The 24387-nt window shown below is 40.3% G+C and overlaps 1 protein-coding gene across 2 annotated transcripts in view; it reads right to left on the bottom strand.

The window, feature by feature from the left end:
• Positions 1 to 1201: 1201 nt before the first annotated feature.
• Positions 1202 to 24387, bottom strand: part of upf3a (UPF3A regulator of nonsense mediated mRNA decay) — a 76238-nt gene continuing 53052 nt past the window's right edge. Inside the window, exons 11-12 of one of the 2 annotated variants that reach the window (XM_048598130.1) lie at positions 13487 to 13591; positions 1202 to 2862 (exon numbers count right to left, since the gene is read on the bottom strand). In XM_048598130.1, coding sequence (XP_048454087.1) covers positions 2692 to 2862; positions 13487 to 13591 — 276 coding nt within the window. In that variant the 3' untranslated portion in view covers positions 1202 to 2691. The remainder of the gene's footprint in view (positions 2863 to 13486; positions 13592 to 24387) is intronic. The other variant, XM_020523882.2, reaches the window with a different exon arrangement.

The following is a 24387-nucleotide window of genomic DNA, read 5'->3' as shown; positions in this document are numbered from 1 at the left end:
TCTCTCTGTTACAGCTAACAGCTGTGGGTTCTCTTCCTGCTGCTAAAATTGCATGAGACAATCTATTTTACTGAATTTGCCTTTGCCTAGAGTGTGTTTACAGGATGTTACTATATTGGAACAGTTACTGTTTAGTAGTTAAATAATCTATTATTCTGTTAAGTTTTCTAATAAACTTAAGTTATTCCAATTTCTTCTTTCCTTAGTTGTCTTTTAACTATAGTGTATGAATAAAGTGTATTTTGCTTCAAGACTGGTAGTTTGACCAATCAAATTGTATCTGGAAAGCATCACCTGGCACTTACCTTTAAAATAAGAAAGCATTTGGGTCTCGGCTATCTTAATAGATTTTGAGGGAATTTGGTCTGATCCATAACACTACCACTGCCGCACAACAGAAACAGTGTGTACCATCTCAGAGATGCACTGCAGAAATTCACCAAGGCTCCTTGGAAGCACTTTCCAAACTCATGACCACTACCATCAAGAAAGACAAGGGCAGCAGATACATGTGAATACAATCACTTGCAGGTTCTTGCCAAGCTACCCACCATCCTGTCATGGAATATATCACCATTTCTTCATTGTCACTGGGTCAAAAACCTGGAACTTCCTCCCCAACATCACAGCAAATAGACACAGCAATTTAAATCAGCAGATCACCCCCATCTTCTCGAAGGCAACTCGGGATAGGGAATAAATGTTGGCCCAGCCAGCAAAGTTAAATTTAAAAAGAACATGAGGATTAAATGGAATTTTCTGGTAAATGTAATTTTTCAAAGTTAGCTATTTAAAAATCATTCAAAATGTTGCTTCTCTTCAAATATTAATAGGTAACATTGGTAGCAAAAATACAGATTTAAGGACGAGGTATTATGAAAATTAACAACATAGTAAACCCAACAAGAGTTAGGTGTAGTTCTGATCTTTAAACAAAGGGTATCATTAGAAAATTAGGTCTACTTTACTATACAAAATTAAAAATAATCTTCACTACAAACCTCCCCAGCCTAGCAAAACATTTTAAGACATGTTTTCAGAGCACAAGATACTCACAAATAGTCGAGACTGAGACTGGATGTACAGCAGCAATTGACATTCCTAAAATCATGCCTAGAAATGAGGTTTTTAGAAACAGTTTTTATTTAACTCATTTCTCAATAAACAAACATTTCTGGAAGAAGGTACCATTTAATTGTCTTATTTAATTATTTCACAGATACATCTAAGTCAAGAATCAAACAATAAATTAATGTCCATAATGGATCAAATAATTTACATATGACATATTTACACCCTAAAACAGCAGTGCAAGTCAGTCGTTCAGTTAGAAATTTACTAATAAACAACACTATGTTTGACTGTATTGCCATTGTTGCTGATGAAACAATAGAACATGAATACAAGTTGGGTGATATTGAAAATAGAATTCCAACAAACTTTCAAATTTCTAATTTGATAATACAAACTCTACACTGCCAAATGAAATCTAAGCATTCCAGACATTGCATAAAAGCAGCAACAAGGTGAACTGTGATGGCATTTCAGTAGTGCTAAAGATGAATGCGGAGCAATTAAATGCAATCTTATCCGAACAAAGTTCTAAAGTTACCATTTCCGTTGTTTCAGTCATGTTGAAAAATGTATTTCAAAATATTAACCTGCTTGTACCAAAGATGGAACTTGTGCTTGTGTATGTCTTTCCATATTTGCACCACAAAAGAATCATGAAATTCAAATAATCTGCCAGTTCAAACATTTTTCCATCTTCTACACCAATCTCTTCCAAAGGCTTAAAACTGATTGTGAATCTTAGGCTGAAGTAAAATTTCAGTTGTTGATCTCACATTGGTGTATGTGAAATTGAAGTGTAGTTTATATTGCTAAAAATGTATCCCTGTGGGCTATTTTGAGATCAGTCACGAAGTAGTAGTAGGTATTTGTGCTTAGACAAATAGTGATGTTTTTGACTACCCATGTAGTTTTAAATGCTAATTATACTAGGTGGAAGGTATAATTCAGCAAATGTGTTTAGATCAGTACAGATTGGCATCTCAGTATGTTCCAGAGTCAGATCAAGATCTGATGCCAGAGTTGTATTACTACTGTTGCATCAATACACACCAAAAGTCATTTCACATCAACAGGAAAACAACATAACCCCACCCTTTGTGTTCTCATATGTCACAAGTATTGAGAAACTGTCATAAGTTTGCTTAAGTAGATCCATATTTAATTGGGAAGAATGGGCACCTGAATCATATGTCCAACTTCAGTAAATTCCTGCTGTTACCAGGATAATCTAAAAGCTAACATTCTACCAGAGTCCAAATCTTAGTATACATTCTGTAACCTGTCTAACAAAGCCATCCTAAATAACTGGTGCTATAATTCACAACTACTACCATCAGCAAATTTGAATACTACTTCACATAAGTGGCGCAAAGTTGAATTTAGTTTGCTTTATGATATTTCACTTAAATAAAGCCAATCTTTTATCTACATTACTAATCTGGGTGACCTATAGTTGACAAATTGTTAACAATAAATTACAGTACTTTTATTAATAATACCAGATAACGCAATCAGCACCGAGATGACCTTTATACATTGTGACGCTTGGTGCAGTAATCTGTCTTCATGCTGTAATAACAGTGTTCTGCTCAAGTGATCATCATAATAAGTGCTTTTTCATTCTTCACAACTCTTCTCAGAACCAGCTCCAACAGAACTATCATCTTCATATTTTCTCTCAGCGCTGTCTTCAGAGGATTTACTGCAATAGTCAAATGCTTTCCCACCAGATCCTAGACGAGTTCGGCAGCGTGCTCCAGGTTGATACAACTGCATAGCTGGACGGTCCTATACGATAAAAACCAGAAAAAGAGGTATAGTAAAAAAACCCATGTGGTAGTATTGAGATACATGTTTTATAAACACTGCATACTACATTTCTTTACAGTGTAAAGTAATCTTAAGGAAGAAAATATGAAGAACTCCATAATATGGCTCTTCTCTGGATAGGCTGTACTATGAGCAAAGCCAACAAAATTAAAAAAGTTTGTTAAAGTAATCTATTGATTAAAACGATAAAATTATGAGTTAGTCTACGAAAAGAACAGGGTCCCGTGGTTTCTGATTTAAATTTTCAACATTTTTGCTGCTGTGGAGTTTTTTTTATGCACTCTGTCTCCATTCCATGGTTTCAAGTGTATAGTATTGAATAACCAAATATGGTAACACTTCAGCTTTACAAGAATACCAAGAAATATTTGGTAATAATTGACTAATTAGGTATTCACTAATATTGCTAACAGCAAGCCCAGAAGAATTTTATGAGCCAAAGCGGTATTATGAAATTTCTCATCTTACTCGCATGTTAAGTTTAATTGTAGAGTACGAAATCTCTTTTAAGGAGGACATCATTTCTTATGCTGAGAATTAATGTTTTATAAGTAGTAATTTTAGACAAAATGTCAAAGTTTTTTTGCATTGTTTTCTATGGCTAAGCAAAGTATCTTCAAAGTACAAAACTTGCCAGGAAATAGATTGCACAATTTCCAACTACCACATTTGTAAAATAATCTTTCTTAAAAATTCTAATAGAAAAAGACTGAATCTCAATTGACCGGATTTGCAAGTGTAGTAAAGTAAGCAGCAGAGATTTTACTTTATTGCTGTGAGGAGATTTATACAAGCAATTTTAACATTTGGTGACTAATTATTAATCAGACTAGTAGTTGAAATTTAAAGGGATAGGGGATTTTTCCTAAAAGTAAGATGATCTACTAGAATTGGGTTGTCTGGCATCTGTGTGACCTCAACTCATTTTCCTGATTGGCTTCAAATATATATAAATGGGCATCAACGCCCTTTAGCGGAAGTTTCCTTCTATGGATTGAATGAGTTTAAAAGGTGAAGATGCTACAGATATGATTGACGAATGCTAGCTACAAGCACTTGAAGGGTTTCAGAGAGAGACAATTGCAAAGTTCTTCTTCTTAACAGTCACAGAAAATCCTTCTTTCTGTTTCCTGCCTCCATAGCAGCCTAGAGGGGTAAAGGGACAGTCGCCATTGTGCCACTGGACCAGAGGGCTACGCTCTCATTACAGAGAGCAAACTCCTAGCAGCTTTAACCTGAGCATCACTATGCCTCAGGCAAGGGGTAAGGCAGGACCCAACATGGTGAACTCAGCCAGTATGGGAATTGAACTCTCCTGAGGTTGTAGACTTACTCGCCAAGCTGGTGTGTTTGATCGCGGACATTTTGTCACCCTGCTTGGTAACATCGTCAGTGCGCCTCTGGTAAAGCATTGGTGTTCTGTCCTCATTGTTATTTATGCCTCGATTTGCAGGGGTGGTTGGCATCACTTTCGGTTCTGTTTTTCCATGGCTTGTACATCGGGTCCAGTTCAAAGTGTTTGTTGATGTTTTCTGGTTGGAATGCCAGGCCTCCAGGAATTCCCTGGCATGTCTCTGTTTGGCTTGTGCTATTATGGACGTGTTGTCCCAGTCAAACTTGTGTCCTTCTTTGTCTGTGTGTATTGAGACCAGTGAGAATTGGTGATGTCTCTCGGTTGTTAGTTGTTGTTCATGTATTCTTATTGTCAGTTTTCTTCCCATCAGGCTTTTGTAATGTTTCTCACAGTCCTTGCATTGTATTTTGTATATCGAAAGCGAATACAGAAAGACCACACATACGGACCAGATACTCAATTACACCAGCAATCACCCCAACACCCTTGAACAGAACTGCATCAGGACATTATTCAAACGAGCCACAACACATTGCAGCAATCCGCAATTGCGCAACGCAGAACAAGAGCATTTTTATGGAGTTTTTAAAAGGAATGGATACCCAAAAAGCACAATCCGCCATTACCTCCACAACAGACCACAACAAGACGACACAACATGGCCAGACACACTAGTCACCCTACCATACATCAGAGACAACCACAAGACTACTCAGGCCCATAGGTTTCAGAGTAGCCCATGAACCAGCAACCACCCTGCGAGAGCTACTGAGGAACATAAAGGATCCCATACCCACAACTAATAAAACTAACATAATATACAAAATACCATGCAAGGACTATGATAAACATTACATAGGCCAAACGAGAAGAAAACTGACAATAATGATACACGAACACCAACCGGCCACCGAGAGACACGACCAATTCTCACTGGTCTCAATATACACGGACAAAGAAGGACATGAATTCAACTGACATAACACATCCATAATAGCACAAGCCAAACAGAGAACATGCCAGGAAATTCCTGGAGGCCTGGCACTCCAACACCACACATCAACTGGACCTGATTTACAAACCACTGAAAAACAGAACCAGAAGTGATGCCAACCACCCCAGCAAACCGAGGCATATAAATAGCAAGCAGGACAGAACACCAACGCCCACCGATGAGGTTATCTAGAGGGTAAGGAAATGTCTGTAATCAAACACATCAGCTTGGCAAGCAAGTCTGCAAACTCATCCACAACCAGAGTTACAAATCTCAAAAACTTTAAATGAAACCCCCCTATTGGAATCATGCTGTATCACAAATCAGCCATCAGCCAATTGAGCTAAACTGCCTCCCCAGTTGAAGTCTACAATGTTGTGAAGGATGGATCTGGCCTCATTGCCATGGAACATTCCAAGTAGTTGGACCATTCCATATCACTTGTCCTTCATGGAGAAATTTGCAAAGGAAAACACCAGTGACCACAAGTCCATCAGGCTGTGGTCAGCAAGTAGTGTCCTTGAGACCCTGCAGTAAAAGGAGAGGGTTGATCCTGCTGGGAGGCTCCCTGACTAGACTGTCAAAGTCATTTGGTAGACTGTCTTATCAGCAGAACTTTACAACAAGCATCATGACATAGTTTGGCTGGTGGTGAGAAGGGCACTGCCCTTCAGATCCAACATGCATGCCTGGTCTCTATGTGCCACCACACACTGTCCTTGAAGTTATGCAGATGAAGAGAGTGTCACATATCTCCTTCTGGAATGTACCTTTGCAAAGATCAGGAGAGAGAGACAGTGGTTTTTGTCGAGGTTCATCCAGAGCAGCTCTGTGACACATAGATTCCAGGGAAACACATTGAGAATGCTCGTCAGTGGAAGATGCTCCTTGGTCTGCCTGAAATTTGTTGATCTTCCAGTGTAAAGAGTTGACCTTGACCGAGAGTTGCAGACTGGCACATTCCAAGGTAGGGGGCTACATACTGAGGGATGCACTAAAGCTTGGCGCAACTGCTGCCAAGGTGCAGTGGGTAAAGACTGCCACCTAAGGTCTTTCTGCCAAAGTATAAAGAGAGTCTGTTCAGTTGTCAGACCCTGTCATTGCTTCAAAATGAACATAGTTTCCTGCATGGGTAGAAGAAAATGCTTTTGTTTTTGCAACTACAGAGAAGCTCTGAGAAATATCAGAATTCCAAAGTTTTATTTGCTTTTTGTCTCTGCAACGACTGTACAGAACCGATTTAGAAGCTTTGGACATGCTTACAGATAATTTCTTTTATGAATAAAGGTTTTTTTTTTATTTCAAAATATACTATCTGGTAGACAAGGTACTTTCAGCGAAGAAATTTGGCACCCATACCTCGTGTGGCCTAAAAGTGACCACAGCAATGCTGCTGACTCTTAACTGCTCTCTGAAATGGCCTAGTACATCACTCAATTAAAAGACAATGAGAGATAGACAACAATCATTGGCCATATAATAATTTTTTACAAAGAAGAATAGATCGTTCATAACAAAAGACAATGGTTTGCATGTGATTATTTATCACTTACAGGAAATAAACAATTTCAAATGAAATTTATCACAGACCTAAATTGGAATTAATTTTGATATTCATGATACTGCTTTAAATACTTAGTAATATATCTTTTCAGCCACATTTTTTCCAGTTAAGCATCTCACTTTACAATTCTTTCCAGGAGAACTTATTCCTATGACATAATGACCCTCTCTGCACTGGTCCCAAGGCTTGAATGTCAACCACGGGGAGCTGCGCACAGTACTCAAAGTGCAACATTAGCAGAACACTGTATAGTTTTACATGCCTCTCTCTAACTTTTGCTATGCCAATTGCTGCTCTAGTTGTTTGAGACATTAAGAGTCAACTTTACTATTACCCCTTGCTCTCTATTTATTTCACCATTAACTAAGAAAATGTAATTTGACCATGTATAATATACATGTTTAAATCCATACTGAATTTTACCTGTTACTGATCTGTACTTTTAGATATTTATATTTATATAATTTAAATTTGTAGTTTTTTGGCTGCTCTCTCTCAGTGCTGCAAATACCAGGATGGATAAAAAGGAAAGTACAATCAACATTCGAACAGATGGATTAGTGAAATGGAACAACTGGTGCACCATTCCTATTGTTGCTTTGTGATATTGCTGGAAGCTATATGAAATACCTCTACAGAGGTTGGTATCCCATCACCAAATCACCCTTTATTTACACATGCACAGTACATGGACTCTTACCAGTGAGCTCAGAACCACTCCCTAGAGTGCTGAGAATCCCCAAGACTCCTGTTTATATCTGTCAGCCAAGACTCCCTGATTGGGGCTGTTAATCTGGGCCAATCAGGGAACTCAGACTTAATGAGATCCACCTGGCCAACCTCATTCCAATCACTACACTGTGTACACATTTTAGTACAGGAATGTGTTTGATATTATACATGTTAGCGCACAGTAAAAAAGACATGAGGGAACCAGGTTGGTTTCTCCAACCATTGTCAACAGTTTCATGGTCATTAGAGTCTTAATTCCTGATTTTCTGATTCAATTCAAATTTGAACCCAGGTCGCCAGTCTCTGGATTAATAGTTTAGTGATAATACCACGAGGCCATCACCTTCGCCTGAAGTAACTTTAATGCAGCAAGGACAACCAGTTGCATTTCCATCCAGGGCATTTGCACAAATGGTACAACACTAAACTAAAAATAAAATTAAGAATGAATGCCTGGCCATTGTCTGTGTGTGTGAACATCTTCATCAATATCTGCTTGGAAGAGGTAAAATGGAAGTCAAGTTCAGCCATAAGTCATTACAAAGCATTTCCCTCAAGCTGCACCTGTCTGCTTAAAAACATCTGCAAACATTGCCACTCTTGTTATGGGGATATCATCTGGACATGACATATGAGCAAGGGAAACAAATATATGTTATTGACTTGCTGTCAAGAACATTGATCCCTATGAAGAAAGTAGCAGATGCTACGAAAGTGTGTGAAATCTTCCAGATTGAAGATGAAACAGCAGCTCAAAATGCTCTGGAAGTCTTCAACAAAGCAGGTTCATTAATCTAATAGAAAAATTCCTTGTTCGAACAAAGCAAATTACCCAACAGGAAGAAACTCTCTAAGTAGTAATAAAAGGACGGCCTGAAAGCATGAAGGACACTACTGTAGTTAAAAGAAATGACATATTGAACAAAGAAAATAGAGTCAATATCCCTAAGGAGTTGAGGAGAGAGAGATGAAGGATGCTAAAGCACATCCATGCAAACCACCAAAAGACTGAATTGAGTCTGAGGAAGGCAAAACATACGCTCCACTAGCCAAATGCAAACAACAGAATCATGGACCATATCGGCCAATGCACTGCATGTAACGAGTACCACATTAAACAGGCTAGAACACCAACGAAAACATGTAGCATCCCAGACAGACACAAGAACAGATTATGTTACAGTAGACTACTATTCTGATCGATAGGAAACAAACAAGCTGACATCAACGACTACCAGTGATTTGTAGAATGGCCAAAAGCACATTTCAGACATTAGAGGATTCCATTGTGATGAATGACAATGGTTATCAGATTGAATAAAGAATTCAGCTGCTTCATAAAGTTCAACACTCTACATTTTCTCCATACTATCCCTCAATGAAATGGAAAGGTTAAGATTGCAAGGAAAATCACCAAAGGAAACAAAGAAATTGAATGAATTCAGCACAGATGCAAACATGGCAATCCTAGGGTGGAGAAAAAAACCTACTGAAGAGATGGAAAGTATCCAGTCCAGACTAATGTCACACTACCTTCAATCTATTCTTCCAAAAATCAAAAAGCATTAAGGCCAGAAACTGTAACATGCATGAGTGGCAAAATCAAGCTGAAATGTCAGAAAGCCAAATTTCATTTTAACAAAACTGCTGAACCATTGCCAGAATTGAGAGAGTTGGACAGCCAGTCTAGGAACAAAGAGATGTTGCACATTGGTAAAGCAAATCAGGACTGGACTTGCATAGTTAATTGTAGGGCCCTGGGGAGTGTTGCTCTAGAGACCTAGGGGTGCTGGTGCATAGTTCCTTGAAAGTGGAATCACAGGTAGACAGGGTGGTTAGGGTGGCATTTGGTACACTTGCCTTCATTGGTCAGTGCACTGAACATAGGAGTTGGGATGTCATGGTGCAGCTAAACAAGACATTGGTCGGCCACTTTCGGAATACTGCATTCAATTCTGATCTCCCTGCTATAGGAAAGATGTCGTTAAAACTTGAACTTGAAAGGGTTCAGAAAGGATTTACAACAATGTTGCCAGGTTTGGAGGGTTTGGCTAAAAAGGAGAGGCTGAATAGGCTGGGGAATTTTTTCCCTGGAGTATCAGGAGGGACCTTATAGAAGTTTATAGAACGACAAAGGGAATGGATAGGATGAATAGCCAAGGTCTTTTTCCCAGGGTAGATGAGTCCAAAACTAGAGATCATAAATTTAAGGTGAGAGGGGAAAGATTTAAAAGGGACCTGAGGGGCAACTTTTTCACGCAGAGGGTGTATATGCATGGAACTAGCTGCCAGAAGAAGTTGTGGAGGTGGGTACAATTACAACATTTAATTGCTACGGTACATGATTAGGAAGAGTTTAGAGAGATGTGGGCCAAATGCTGGCAAATGGACAAACATCAGTTTAGGATATCTGGCCGGCTTGGACAAGTTGGACCTAATGGTCTGTTTCTGTATGACTCTCAAATAGTGGCAGCCCAAATGGCAATTTGGGAGCTGTATAGAACAGCTGTTATCTTGATCATACAGAATAGAAGTGAACAATCAGATATACTATTACAAGCGCAGGCACATAAGCACAACTGGAAAAGCTGTTCCTTCCTTCAGGTGGCTGATTAGGAAGATGTGAGCTCCACATCTGTACAGATTGCAGATTAACCATCATTTCCAATGCTCCACAACATGCCAACAAATAAAATGAAGCCACAACAGGTACCACAGCAACAAGTGATATATAAATAACACTCCTGAAGTAGGAATATCATCACCAGATGAACAACTAGGGACAATGTTCACACATACCATTAAAAGGTTGGTATGATTTAAAGACTGTGTGTGCATTGCATCTGCAGAAATTGAAGAGAATAATGATCTGCCAACACAGGAGAGCAGTTGTGTGTACAGTAGGCAACTCAGTTTAAATGACAATACTTAAATGATACAAATTCTTTTGCTCTTTTTCTATGGAAAGGGACATACTGGGAATCAAAGTTTAATGCTATACTAATAGGTCTCTTGGTTTGCTGTAGTCATGTGACCTCCATCCTGAAGCTGTCACTACAGCATCTGTGTTACAGCAGTTCAATGAAGCTGCAGCACACGTAAGACTGCTCTCCTGTGAGCTCATTACAACAGGCTGACTGGCAGAAAAAGAATACAGGCAAAGAGTCCTTTTCAGAGACCTGTTTGCAAGGTAAGATCAAGGCAGGAACTTATGAGTGTTACAGATCCTGGTTTCTGAGTTTGGCCAAATCGTATGGGGGACTGCAGAGAACTGAAAGTTCCTACAGAAAGTGGGAAGTGGAATGCTGAGGGAGAATGGTATTCTTTAGTGAGACCAATTATACCAGCTGAAAACATTCCACTCTCAGAAATTAAGTATAGAAGGAAAATTACACAAGATGGGAACTGGAAACAAAAGGAACAGGAGGTGAAATTTTGTGGGGTGGGTAACCATTGCACGATCAAGTTAGCATGACTGCCTCACCAGCAGATGACTGAGTAAATGTTGGGGGCTGGGGGGAGAGGAGCTAGGGTGGCTTTCAGGAGTGTTGTGGAATTGGGAAGTCAGCTCTAGACAAAGAATAAAAGTAATTTTGTTAAATAGCTAGCTGGCTGCCTAAGGTTAGGCTGCACGTGGACCTGATAATCTGGAGTAAAACAGATCGTCCTGCTCCAGGCAAACTCCTAGCAGAGATTCTGAGACAGACCCCTGATTTGAAAATGCAATCAGCTTAGCATCTGTTTAAGGCAAAAGACTTACAAAACTGCATTATGGTGGCACTCCTAACACAGGCATCATGAAAATGGTAATTTTGCACCTATGTACCACTCAATGAGTTGGGGCACTCCATTCAGCCACTTATCCACTTCAATAAAAATCTGCTTACAAGTGCCTGTTCTCTCCCACATGTACTTACCTTTAGACAACAGCAGCAGAATTTGTACAAGTTTTTTTTCCCCAAGTATAAAGGTAGATTTTACTATAGGCATCTAAATTGACTACTTCAGATATCACTTAGAATCACAGAGTCATACAGCTGTACGCAACATGGTAACAGACCCTTTGGACCAACTCATCCATGCCAACCAGATGTCCTAAATTAATCTGCAGAGGACCTTGGTCCCAACTCGAAACGTCAATTTTCCTGCCCCTCTGATGCTGCCTGGCATGCTGTGCTCCTCCAGCTCCACACTGTTATCTCTGACTCCAGCATCGACAGTTCTTACCATCTCCTCAATTAATCTATTCCCATTTGCCAGCATTTGGCCCATCTCTCTCTAAACCCTTCTTATTCATAATACCCATCCAAATGCCTTCTAAATGTTGTAATTGTAAATGCCTCCACCACCTCCCTGGCAGCTCATTCCATACACGCACCACCCTCTGCATGAAACAATAGTCCTTAGGTCCCTTTCAAATCTTTCCCCTCTCACCTTAAACCCATGTCCTCTAGTTTTCACTCTCCCACTCTGGGGAAAAGACCTTGGCTATTCACTCTATCCCTGTCCCTCCTGATTTCATAAACCTCAATAAGGTCACCCCTCAGCCTCCAGCACTCCAGGAAAAATAGCCCCAGCCTATTCCGCCTCTCACTATAGCTCAAACCCTTCATCCCTGAATACATCCTTGTAAATCTTTTCTGAATCCTTTCAAGTTTCACAACATCCTTCCTATAGCAGGGAGACGAGAATTGCATGCAGTATTCCAAAAGTGGCCTAACCAACATCCTATACAGCTGCAACATGATCTCTCAACTCCTATGCTCAATGCACTGACTAATAAAGGTAAGCATACCAAATGCCTTCTTCATTATTCTGTCTAACTGGGACTCCACGTTCAAGGAACTATGAACCTGCACTTCCTTGAAAATATCACAGGTTAGCCAGACAGAATTGCAGCCTTCATAAACTGTGGTGAATATTAATTCTAAAAAGTCATGCATATAGTCTTTATGTCTACCAAGAGAATAAATTTGACTACCTTGCTTGGTATTGATACAGATGTTATGGGTGTGTTTTTGCCTGGCTCCATATTGATACCTTTTGGAAAGTGATATCACAATAGTTTGTTTCAAACCTGGCAGGACCTCACTAGTAATCAATTCCCTCATAGCTCCCCATAAGATCGTATCCCTTTGTTAACTTAATACAGTAGCAAAGATTTAGTAGTTTTGAGCCTATTTCATCCAGGACCTCCAGCTACTTCTGAAGTAATCTTCCTGGACTTGTTCTTACTAGGCAGTCATGTTATTGTGGACATTGACATTAAATTATAGGAACATCTTTGCAACTCATGTGGATTTTCCTATATGCACAAATCTTTCCACCCAATTCCACAACCTTTACAGTCTCTCCCGTATGCATGTTACTTTAGGTCTGGGTAAATAATTCAGGTCTTCTGATTAGGACTGGAAACCCTATTTCCAACCTCAATCAAACAATGAAAACCCACCTATTCTCCTAATTTTTCAGCGTGGTCTTCAGATGGATGACCCTTCACATCTGACTCAGTGTATAATTACCCAGTATGGTTACTGTTTTAATCAGTCTTAGCCTTTTCTTAGGATTCTGAATGCAGGATAAATTGTTCATCAGCTATTTAAGCTTCCTCAGTAGTTACACTGGGACTTCCAAGGGATACTGATGCAAATTTTGAGGGGCTGAGGGTATGTCTGTTACTTGGCCATTCACAGATCTGGGCCTGTGTCATACATATCACTATTCATTTTCTTGAGTAACAAAACAATTGTCTACAATCCACTGTACATTTACTGTACAATTACTGTATTTTTTTGTTTTGTCTTCTTCCATTTACTTGTTTGTTTTTGCAATACCACTGTCGTAGTACTTTATTACTTTAATTTCTCTGAGGGGCTATAATAGCATCCTATCCTCAATAATCAATACTCCTATATCTTCAGTTGCCTCCAACATTTACCTGCTTAATCTGGTGATTCTGTATCTGCTTGTATTGATCATCATTCAATGTCGATGAATTATCAAGGTCTGGTACTAGCACATCCACTTCGATGACCTGTGATGACTTGCAAAAAAAGTCACAGGTTACCTACTAGCCTTCCATAATCCCCTCCACAACCTGCAGTCTTTTTTTTCCCCAATTGCTTACTCCATCTCCATAACCCTTCCTCATTTATAAGATCTAGTATTCTCTTATGCAAACAATACATTTACACCTCATAGCAAACCTGTTTGCATCAGAATAAAAACTGACAGAACGGCAGGTGCTGTGAATCAGGAACAAAAACAGAAATTGCTGGAAAAGCTCAGCAGGTCTGGCAGTATCTGTGAAGAAAAATCAGAGTTAACATTTTGAATTCTGATAACCGTTCATCAGAACTGATGGTAACTAGAAAATGTCGGTTTCTATGCAGAAGATAGGGTGAGGGGAGGGGATAAGCATTGAACAATAGGTTGGGATAGAGCCCAAAGAGAGAAAAGATCAGTAGGACAGCTCAGTTGATAATCTGGCTAGGAGGGTGAATAGCTGTTAATGAAGACTGTTAGTGGCTAACAATAGGTGATGAGTAATGGCAGGCTATGTGATAACAAGACCTGATATGGTGGGTAGGGGTCTATGACATGGGAGAGTTCAGGTTCTAAAATTATTGAACTCGATATTGAGTCCAGAGGGCTGCAAGGTCCCTAAGCGGAAAATGAGGCGTTGTTCTTCCAGCTTGCGCTGACCTTCGCTGGAACATTGCAGCAAGCCTGAGACAGAGATGTTGGCCAGGGAACAGAATGGTGCGTTAAAGTGGCAGGCAACTGGAAGCTTTGGTTTTTTGTATGCAGAACATAGATGTTGTACGAAGCAGACACCCAGTCTATGCTTCGTTTCCCCAATGTAGAGGAGACCACGTTGTGAGCAGTGAATGCAGTAGACTAGATTGTGGGAAGTGCAGGTAAAGTGCTGCTTCATCTGGAAGGTATGTTTGGGCCCTTTGAGGAGGAAGGAGGTAAATGGGCAGGTGTTACACCTTCGGCGGTTGCAAGGGAAGATGCCATGGGGCTGTGGGTTGGGAGCGAAGGAAGAGTGGATCAGAGTGTCCTGGAGGGAACGGTTCCTGCGGAAGGCAGACAAGGGAGGGGATGGGAATTTGTGTCTGATGGTGACATCTTGCTGGAGATGGCAGAAATGGCAGCTGATGATCTTCTGGATTTGGATGCCAGTGGGATGGTAAGTAAGAACAACGGGAACTTACTGCTCTTGCGGGAGGGAAGAGAGGGGGTGAGGGTCAAAGTGCGGGAGATGGGTCGGACTTGGTTGGGAGCCCTGTCAACGACGGTGTTGGACGGTGGACATTTCAGAGGCTCCCTTGTTGAAGTTGGCCTCATCGAAACATATACAACATATGCAAACTGAGAGAATGGAATGGAGCCTTTACAGGAAGCAGGGTGCAAGGACATATAGTCTAGCAGCTATGGGAGCTGGTGGGTTTATTGTGGATATAAGTGGCCAGTCTATCCCCAGAAATTGAAACAGAGATGTCAAGGAAGGGAAGGGAGGAGTCAGAGATAGACCAGGAGAAAAAGTGAGGGCAGGGTGGAAATTGGAATCGAAATTGATGAATTTTTCCAATTCCGGACGACAGAGGAAAGCAGTCCCGATGATATCATTGTTATATCCAAGGAAGAGTTGTGGGTCAGGGCCAGAGTAGGTCTGGAACAAGGAATATTCCATGTACCCCATGAACAGACAGGCATAATTATTCAGACTCCTAGCCAAGTCGTTATCAACTCCTTTGTCTGTCCAACTGTTCTTCCCTCTCTTTGGGCTCTATTCCCACTTATCATTTACTTATCGTTTATCTTCTGTATATAAACCGACATTTTCCTAGCTACCATCAATTCTGGGGAAGGGTCACTGGACCCGAAACGTGAGCACTGATTTTTCTTCACAGATGTGGCCAGACTTACTGAGTTTTTCTAGCAATTTCTGTTTTTGTTCTTGTTTGCAGCAGAACTTGATTGCAGAATGCTGAGTGAGTCATTTCCACTATCACCTTGATAAAGCTTAATTAAGCTGCCTTGGAGTCAAATCATCAAGTTGACTTCAGCTTTGACCATGCTGTCAAGGGCATACATCGACTGAAAATTGGTGATGTGGAAGTGAGTAGGAAAGACGTAAGTGGAAAATCAAAAATAATAAATACATAAATGCAATGCCTAGCCACCCTCCTATTACAACTTTGCATCACAGGAAAAGTAAGAGGGAGTTCCACAGGAACCAAGTTCTATCCAAAATTCCTCTCCTGCCTTGATAATGCAATGTAAGAAATGGAATTTCTAGCCAAATTTTTGATTTGTACTCTATCTCAATCACACAAGTCTTTTTTATTGCAGCTAACCACTGTGCAAATGATTACACGGACTTAAATAATCTTTGTCTTCACAAATATTTACAAAATAACATTAGGTATAAAATGGCAACTACTTCACACATTTGAATCATTCACATTCAAATGTACTTTCTTTTTGTTAACAGGAATTTCAGCAACTTATCTCTTTACTGACCAGCACAGCGTGACTGATCCAGTTAGTGCCTATTCCCTTTCCAATTCATTGCTACTTTATTAGTTATGCTATTCTTATCCAAACTGAACACTGATTAATTTAAGCTCAATTACATTGTTCAATTTTACTTCATACATTGGTGTCATCTGTAAAACTGGAAAACCTTAACACATTTTGCACAGAGGTCTGACAATCACCTTACATGTTGCATACTATTGTCTGCTTGATTATGCGATATTAGTGTGCAGCCAGTATTAACGTGCCTTTGAGTGGCTGCATGCCTGAGCAGGGGGTGAAAATTTGAAATAAGTTGGTGTAAACCAAAGCTAGCTCACACTATTCCCTTTTAAAAGGGAGTATGCATTCCAATCAGTTTTCTTCTGTTCTTTGACAGGATGTCGGCATTCCTGGCAAAGCCAGCATTTTTGTCACCCTAATTTTCCTTGATTAGAGTTCTTTCTTTCTTGCTTTCAGACAACAGTCAAAAGTCAATCACATTGGTGAGGGACCGAGGTCACATGTAGGCCAGATCAGGTAAAGACAACATATTTCCTTCCCTAAAGAAAATTAGTAGACTAAGCAGGTTAAAATTGGTTATCATTGTTGACAGGGGTTTTCAATTTTACATATTATTAATTGTATTTAAACTCTACCAGTTGCCATGGTGGGATTTAAATCCAGGTCCCAAGAGCATTAGCTTGGATACCTGGATTACTAGTCCATTGGCATTACCACTATACATCTCCTCCTAAAGGAAGTTGTAAAAGTGAGATGAACCTGGTAAATATATAGGAAAGCCATAGTATGGTAAAAAAAAAAGGGCTCCAAAACTTTCCCATATGTACCAGAGACCTTGATGCAGGGTGCGGTGAAGGATGACAGAGATATCATATATCAATGATGGGCCAGCCAGCCCTACAGATAAACTTTGAGAAAGCTGTGAGATCATACCGCCATGGCAGACACCTGAGGACGTGGATACAGTATCTCAAAAGATTCTATGATCTCATGTCAGTAGTCAAATTGGGAGGTAGGGGTGGGCTTAACCCCTTAGCCCCCCAGAGAAGACAATGCTTACCAATATGTGAATGGCTGTAAATAAGGCTGTAGCCAGTTGAGGACTGGAACCAAATATTATAGTATGTTTATACCTAAACCTTCTTCTCCCATCCTAATTAGATTTCATCTCACAATCTCTTCTTCTGCTATACATCAGGATGATAGCATTTGTACTCCTTTCTTTATGGTGAGGTGGGAAAATCATAATTTTATATTATGCTTTTTCTCTTTCAAGTATTCAAGAAATGCAATCTAGTCAAGCAGTAATTGAAGTGGAATCATGTGGAGGAGCAGGAAGACAGTGAAGGAAAAACATCATCTCACTTACTCAGCTTCACAGCCACCAGATCAGAAACTGACAGTATACATATTCTACAGAATGGCTCAGAACCAGTTGCTGTATGTGGTGACACACTGAGCATGTAACCGAGACAGCTTGCTGAGGGTAGGGTTACACATAAATTCAACTGAAGACTTCAATGAGGAAGGCCAGTGGGTACAGTCTTTGAAATAATTAAATTAATGTGTGGCCTACCGGAAAGCCTGCAGACAATGTCAAAGACCATGAAACCATGGGAGAAACAAATCGGTATATGACTTTGATCAGAGCTTGGATTTCATCCTCCCAACATGGAATCAGTGGTCATCTCCACGATACCAAATCTACCAACCCATCTATGATATAGCATCTGATGGATGATGTCACAGCTTCCATTGACCACAAGCAGAATTTATCACGTGGGTACAGCAGTGCAAGCTCATACGGAAGAGAAAATACTATTGGGACCAGAAACAATGGAAAGTAGAGTGTGGGGCTGTTAGTGAATGGGTACACATGAGCATAAGAACTAGGAGCAGGAGTAGGCAATTCAGCCCCTCAAGCCTGTTCCACCATTTAGTATGATTTATGGCTGGTCACACTTCGGCCTCAACCCCACGTTTCTGCCCATTCCCCATAACCCTTCAATCCATTAAATCCATTAGACAACAAGTTAACTTTCTATTCCTCCGACCAAATTGGTCTCATGCTTATCCATGTTAAACTTCACCTGCCAAATTTTGGCCCATTCACCTAACCCATCCATATCAATCTGTAAATTTCTCATTTATTCATTACAACTTGATTTCCTGCCTATTTTAGTGTCATCTGCAAGTTTGGCTATATTACTTTCTATCCATGCACCCAAGTCATTGGTAATTTGAATTGCATGTACTAGTAATGCAGTTGAATATCTCGATCATGGAAACTCTGTGTTACTTGATTCTGTTTTCCTTTTTCCTCCTTGTTCCTATACTGTGCATAGCAGACCACCATAAATCTTGACATGTGATCTGCTGAGAACTGCAGAGCCTCAACAGAGCAATTCACGCTTTGGAAGCATTAAGCATCTCGATGGTCTGCACAATCACATTTTGTTGGCAACTTGGCTCTTCTTATATGCATACTGCTTAAATGTACATGATATCTGCACAAGGGTTATTAGCCACATGGCCAATGGCTTCTCACCCACTAACCGCTCTTCAGTAGATCATGATAGCTCAAACACACATTTTCGCATATGATTGCAGAACAAAGGCATCGTGACTGCTACCAAGATACCAAGCATTGACCTGTAGGATACGCTATTTCTAGTTGCACTCCAGCTGGATGCCAAGGGCATGGAATTCTTTCTATATAAATTACATGTCAGAGTTATGTTCCTGGTAAAGGAACATAAGGAAAATATTTAATAAAGAACACCACAAATATAACGCCAAAACAGTTCTACATTAGGTCACGATGTTTAGATTTTTACATTGTAAAATTCCACATATTTTTCATTTTTGGGGGATGATAAATTGAAATGGAAGTTGGACTGCTATAACTGAAAAGCTGGGATATTTTGCAACTTGAAAATCAACTGTTGCATATTGTTGAGCTGCACAATACCATATTGCTTTTTTGAAACAAAATGTTGAGACCAAACAGTACCAAGAATCTTTCGAGTTAAGGAAAGGCTGCCTGGCAGAACCTCTCTCATTGGTTAAGCTGCAGAGTATTAAAAAGCTCCATATGCCAGAAGCAGCAGAGTGGAAAATATCCAAAGCTTACAGACAGAAAGCAGCGATTTCTCAGAGATAGTAAGAACTGCCAATGCTGGAGTCAGAGATAACACAGAGTGGAGCTGGAGGAACACAGCAGGCCAGGCAGCATCAGAGGAGCAGGGAAGTTGACGTTTCAGGTTGGGACCCTTCTTCAGAAATGGGGGAGCAGGAAGGGAGCTCAGAAATACATAGAGAGAGGAGGGGTGGGCTGGGGAAGGTAGGTGGGATGGTGACAGGTGAGTGCAAATACAGACTCGTGGGGATTGGTCAGTGAGGTGTGAGGAGTGGATAGGTGGGAGAGAAGATGAATAGATTGTGTCGGGTCAAGGCAGCGGTGATGAGAGGGAGGGTTGGTCATAGGATGAGGCCAAGGGTGGAGAGATTTTGAAACTGGTAAAATCCACATTTAGACCACTGGGCTGTAGGCTCCCAAGGCGGAATATGAGATGCTGCTCCTCTGGTTTCCGGGTGGCGTCATTGTGATACTGGAGGAGGCCCAGGATGGACATGTCACCCAGGGAGTTGGGGGGGTAGTTGAAATGGTTCATGACCACAAGGTATTGTTGTTTGTCGCGAACAGAGTGCAGGTACTCTACAAAGCGGTCTCCGAGCATTCGCTTGGTCTCACCGATGTAGAGGAGACCACATCGGGAGCAGCGGATGCAACAGACCACATTGACAGATGTGCAGGTGAACCTCTTCTGATGTGAAAGGTTTGTTAGGTACCTTGAATGGAGCTGAGGGGGGAGGTGTAGGGGCAGGTATAGCACTTCCTGAGGTTGCAGGGCAAGGTGCCAGGGGTGGTGGGGCTAATGGGGAGTGTGGAGCGGACGAGGGAGTCGCAGAGAGAGCGATCTCTATGAAAGGCAGATAGGGGTGGGTCCAGACATTTTATCTTCAGAATTTTGTTTGTCCTATTTATATTGTTTTCCACCCATAGTATATGTTAAACGATTTGTCTTCTGTTGGTCTAAATTGTGATTGTGTGTGTGTTTGGGGTTTTAAAGGGGTGCAGTTTAAACTGCTAAAATTAGAAATCCATCCCTTTCATTGTTCTTGTTAAAGTAAGTGTGTTACCATAATTTTTTTCTGCTGTTACTGAAGACAGCTGACGTGTTTGCTTTTGTCCTGGGTAACAGTCAGCCAATTGGTTTTTGGTAGTCTCATTGGGATTATTATATATTTTGTGGCGATTTATGGAGTAATGGCTTATGATTATTAACATACTATTCCTAGTTAAGTTGCAACAATACTTAATATTTATTCTGTTTCAATATTACTAATCATTCCTGCAAATGGCCTAATATCTTGAATTGGGACTGGACTATTATTTTCTGATCAGTGCCTACATAATTGTGGCATGATCTTAGCAGAAAACCCTTATTCCTTGTGCTGCCTACCAAAAGATAATTATTTTGAATTCTCCTCTCTTTATGGTTGATGGACTAGATAAATACTTACAGATAATTAATTACAAATTTAAACTCCAGCTTTAAATCAACAAATGAGACACTGAGCTGTACTTTTCAATACATTCCTTGATACATAAAATAATCAACGTAGAATTTGTTTTCTCTCTAAATGTTGATCACAAAATAAAAGGCAACTTAGTAGCTTAACCTTTCCAGTCTAACTACACAGACGAGTTGAAAAGCAGACTGCTGGCTATAAAGCTTACAGACAAACCTTAGTAAAAAGTGTTACAAGAAGTCTCTAAGATGGCATTCCTGCACACCAAGCCACTGATCACACAGGACTTTAACCAATCAAGAGGCCTGTCTTCTGTTCAAAGCAATCAAACAGCTCTTAAAATCAGTTACTATTCCTAGATTTAGGGGCAATCCTTTGACATATATAACCAGGAAGCTTCCTGAGCTCTGCCTTGTTACATTTTTAACGAGGATTGCATGGACCAACATAAATTAAAAGCGATTATAATGTGAGTTTTCTCAGACAATAGCATTAAGCAAATGAGATTTGCTGAAACTGAAAGAATCTACAAGACATTTGTGAAGGCAGTTTTATTAAATGGTACAAAAATTCTGTCATCAAAAAGAGTGTAACAACGACTAGACGTTAATGAGATGCAAATACTAAGAAGAATATTTGGAGTTATAAGAAAGGCAAGGTAAGGAACCAGAACATCAAGAAGACAATGAATATTGCAGAAGCATTGAAGAAAGTAGCTGAGAAGAGGCTGAAATGCAATGGTCACTTGATGCAGAGAGAAGAAATATAATAAAGAATGATGGACATGTGACTGCCAAGAAGGATGAGAAGCAGAAGGCCTAAGGCTTATGGAAACATGTGATACTAAAAGAACTAAATATAGCATGAATAGAAGAGAAATGGACAATCAAAAGTAGACAGAGAAGGGTGATCCAGCAGAATTGTGGCAACAGCAAGTAAAATAGGAGAAGCCAAATGAAAACAATGGTTAAGAGCTCTAACTACAGTAACCGTGCACCTCACCCCAAACCTATAAAGCAATAATTTTCATTTGCGTGATTCAGAGTCCCTAAACGTCGTGATGGGATTTTATAGCAACAGACCAAAAATAATAATTAACCTGTGTTTGCTCTGTTCAATCTAATATTCTATCCACAGGAACATAATTTTCCTTCATCAAAAGTTTATTGAAATTATATGTAATACCAACTGTACTTTATGCACTGAGTTATAAGTATCTTGAAAAGACATGACGTCTCTTTCACAAATCCATTCTGACAGTTCTAAACAAGGTATAATCTTTCAAATTTTCTCTAGTTGCTTCTTCAGGGCAATTAAGAGCATCTACATCCCAAGTGCGAATCAAAAAATCATAATCTGATGAATTTGCATTTCTTAAACATTGTGATTTATTAAATAAGTATGAGACACTCCCTCAAAGTTACAGAAGTGTCTGATACCTAGCTTTTCTGTACTTAAATATACGTGCATTCACTAAGACTTTTCCTGAGTTTACTGTAGGCCAGGTGTTACGATGAAAATAATGCTCCACTCTGTAGAAAACAGGAATGACTGCAAGATGTCAGCCAATTTCTCAATACTGAACATCAGTGTTTCAAACAGAAAGGTTTCTGGAGCTTTTGTAATTATTTTCTGATCAAATCTTTGTTTCAACTCTTTCTGGTATATCAACGTCCTCAATTCCTTCAAATTCTAATTTAATTCAGTTTACAGTTGTTTTGACAAATAGAGATGCATTTAGTGCTACTTATTTACATTCCTTCACCAGGTTTGACTCCGAGGGGAGTGGGATGCAAAATCAGGCAGACAGTTAACTCACCAAATACCCAACCACCCCAAGCTCATCTCCATTATAGGGTGGGAGCCAAAATTAGCAGCATTCCCACCATATGTAAGTAAATAGTTAAGACTCAGTTGAACCTGTTAAAATTAAGACCACAATACAGAGTAATACAGACTGTTTAAAACTGCAAGGAGGAAGTGGAGGGGTATCAAATTTGAAGGATGTTCTTCATCAATCTGGGCCAACTCCTTAAAAGACGGCATCCCCATTCCTTCCTACCCCCACAGCCTTAACACCCACTGTTCTACACCCCTCACTTTAGGTGGCAAACCTTGACCCCACCTGATCTGGTGAGTAATTACCTGGAGCCTGAGTTCTTGCTTCCTTTGTAGGTCTGCCTGCAGTCCCAGCAGCACCCATTACTGACTCCCAACGCTGCCAACACTGTTGGGGGTGCCAGCCAATCTGATTGATCAGCAGCTAAGACGATGGTATTTCCCCACCAGTGAGGGGCACAAGTCCCACTCTGTAGTAACTTAGCTTACCTGCAGTACTTTATAGTTTTGGGGCAGGCTTGTTCTCTATCCATAATCGACTGCCTTTCCACGTGGGGATCAATACAGTGCGGAGGTGCAGGAACACAGCAGGTCAAGCAGCATCAGAGGAGCAGGAGCATCGGCATTTCAGGCCTGGACTCCTCATCAAGAGGGGGAAGTAGGCTGAAGAATAAATAGAGGGAGGAGGAGTGGGGCTACTGGAAGGTAGTTCGAATGGCAATTGATGGATGCAGGTAGGGGTAGTGGGGACCAGTCAGTGGGAAGGGTGGGGTGGATAGGTGGGGAAGAAGATGGACAGGTATTGTCAGGTCGAGGAGGCGGGGATGACAGGGAGGGTTGGACATGGGATGAGGCCGGGGGTGGGGAGATTTTGAAACTGGCCAATTCCCACTACCCCTACCTGCTTCCACCTATTGCAATCCTACCTACCTTCCCCCAGCCCCACACCTCCTCCCTCTATTTATTCCCCAGCTCCCAGCCCTCTGCCCCCTCCCCAGTCTTGATGAAGGGTCCAGGCCCAAGAAGTTGACTCTCCTGCTCTTCTGATGCTGCCTGACGTGCTGTGTTCCTCCAGCTCCACACTGTATTTACTCTGACTCCAGCATCTGTAGTTCTTGCTATCTCTTCCTTCCAGGTGGATTGAGTGGGTGGAGGTTGTGGTGAGCCATCCTTCCTCCTGTGAATTTCTGGCTGTAATGGCAGAATTCATTGAAAGCCATATTCTTCTCAGTGTTTATGTTTGTTTTGAAATAAATTCTCAACTACTCTTGAGGGAACTTAGAATTCCAGAAACGTAAATATGGAACTATCCTTCCAAACCACCTGTGATAGGAAGGACATGGATCAGGGATGACCGAAGAGATTTTCATGCACAAAAAAAACGTTCAGGAAATACGACACCGCCTTGATGAGTTCTCTAAATCTATGTACTGAAAACAATGTGAGGCTTTCCTGGTTATAGCAACAATCTAAAGCCTTGTTAAAATTGAATTATTTTAGTTTGAAAAGTTATATTTTACATGCCAGCTATTACACATAATTTTCAAAATGCTGATTATTTTTAATAAATACTGCGACACTGAAAATGCTAACATCATGAAGCTTGAGATCAGAAAATTCAGTGATATTGGGACGACAGGGCTCCAAATCTGTTCCTTTTTGTCAGCTTCTCTAAGTAAAATAAATGTCTGAATAGGCAGAAACCTTCACAAACCACTACTTGTAAAATAATTAGTTTTTTATTCGCTTTGAAATGACAACTCAATTTCTGGAAGACTATCAACTTTTATTATGAACTAAAAATACCAATAAAAATCAAATGAAAAACATTTTTTATCCTCTCTTGAATAAGAA

Source organism: Rhincodon typus, chromosome 6 (assembly GCF_021869965.1).
Source record: "Rhincodon typus isolate 14 chromosome 6, sRhiTyp1.1, whole genome shotgun sequence".
In the NCBI taxonomy this organism is placed as follows: Eukaryota; Metazoa; Chordata; class Chondrichthyes; order Orectolobiformes; family Rhincodontidae; genus Rhincodon; species Rhincodon typus.
The sequence above is the reverse complement of the archived record's forward strand: the minus strand, read 5'-3'. Positions and strand labels throughout refer to the sequence as shown.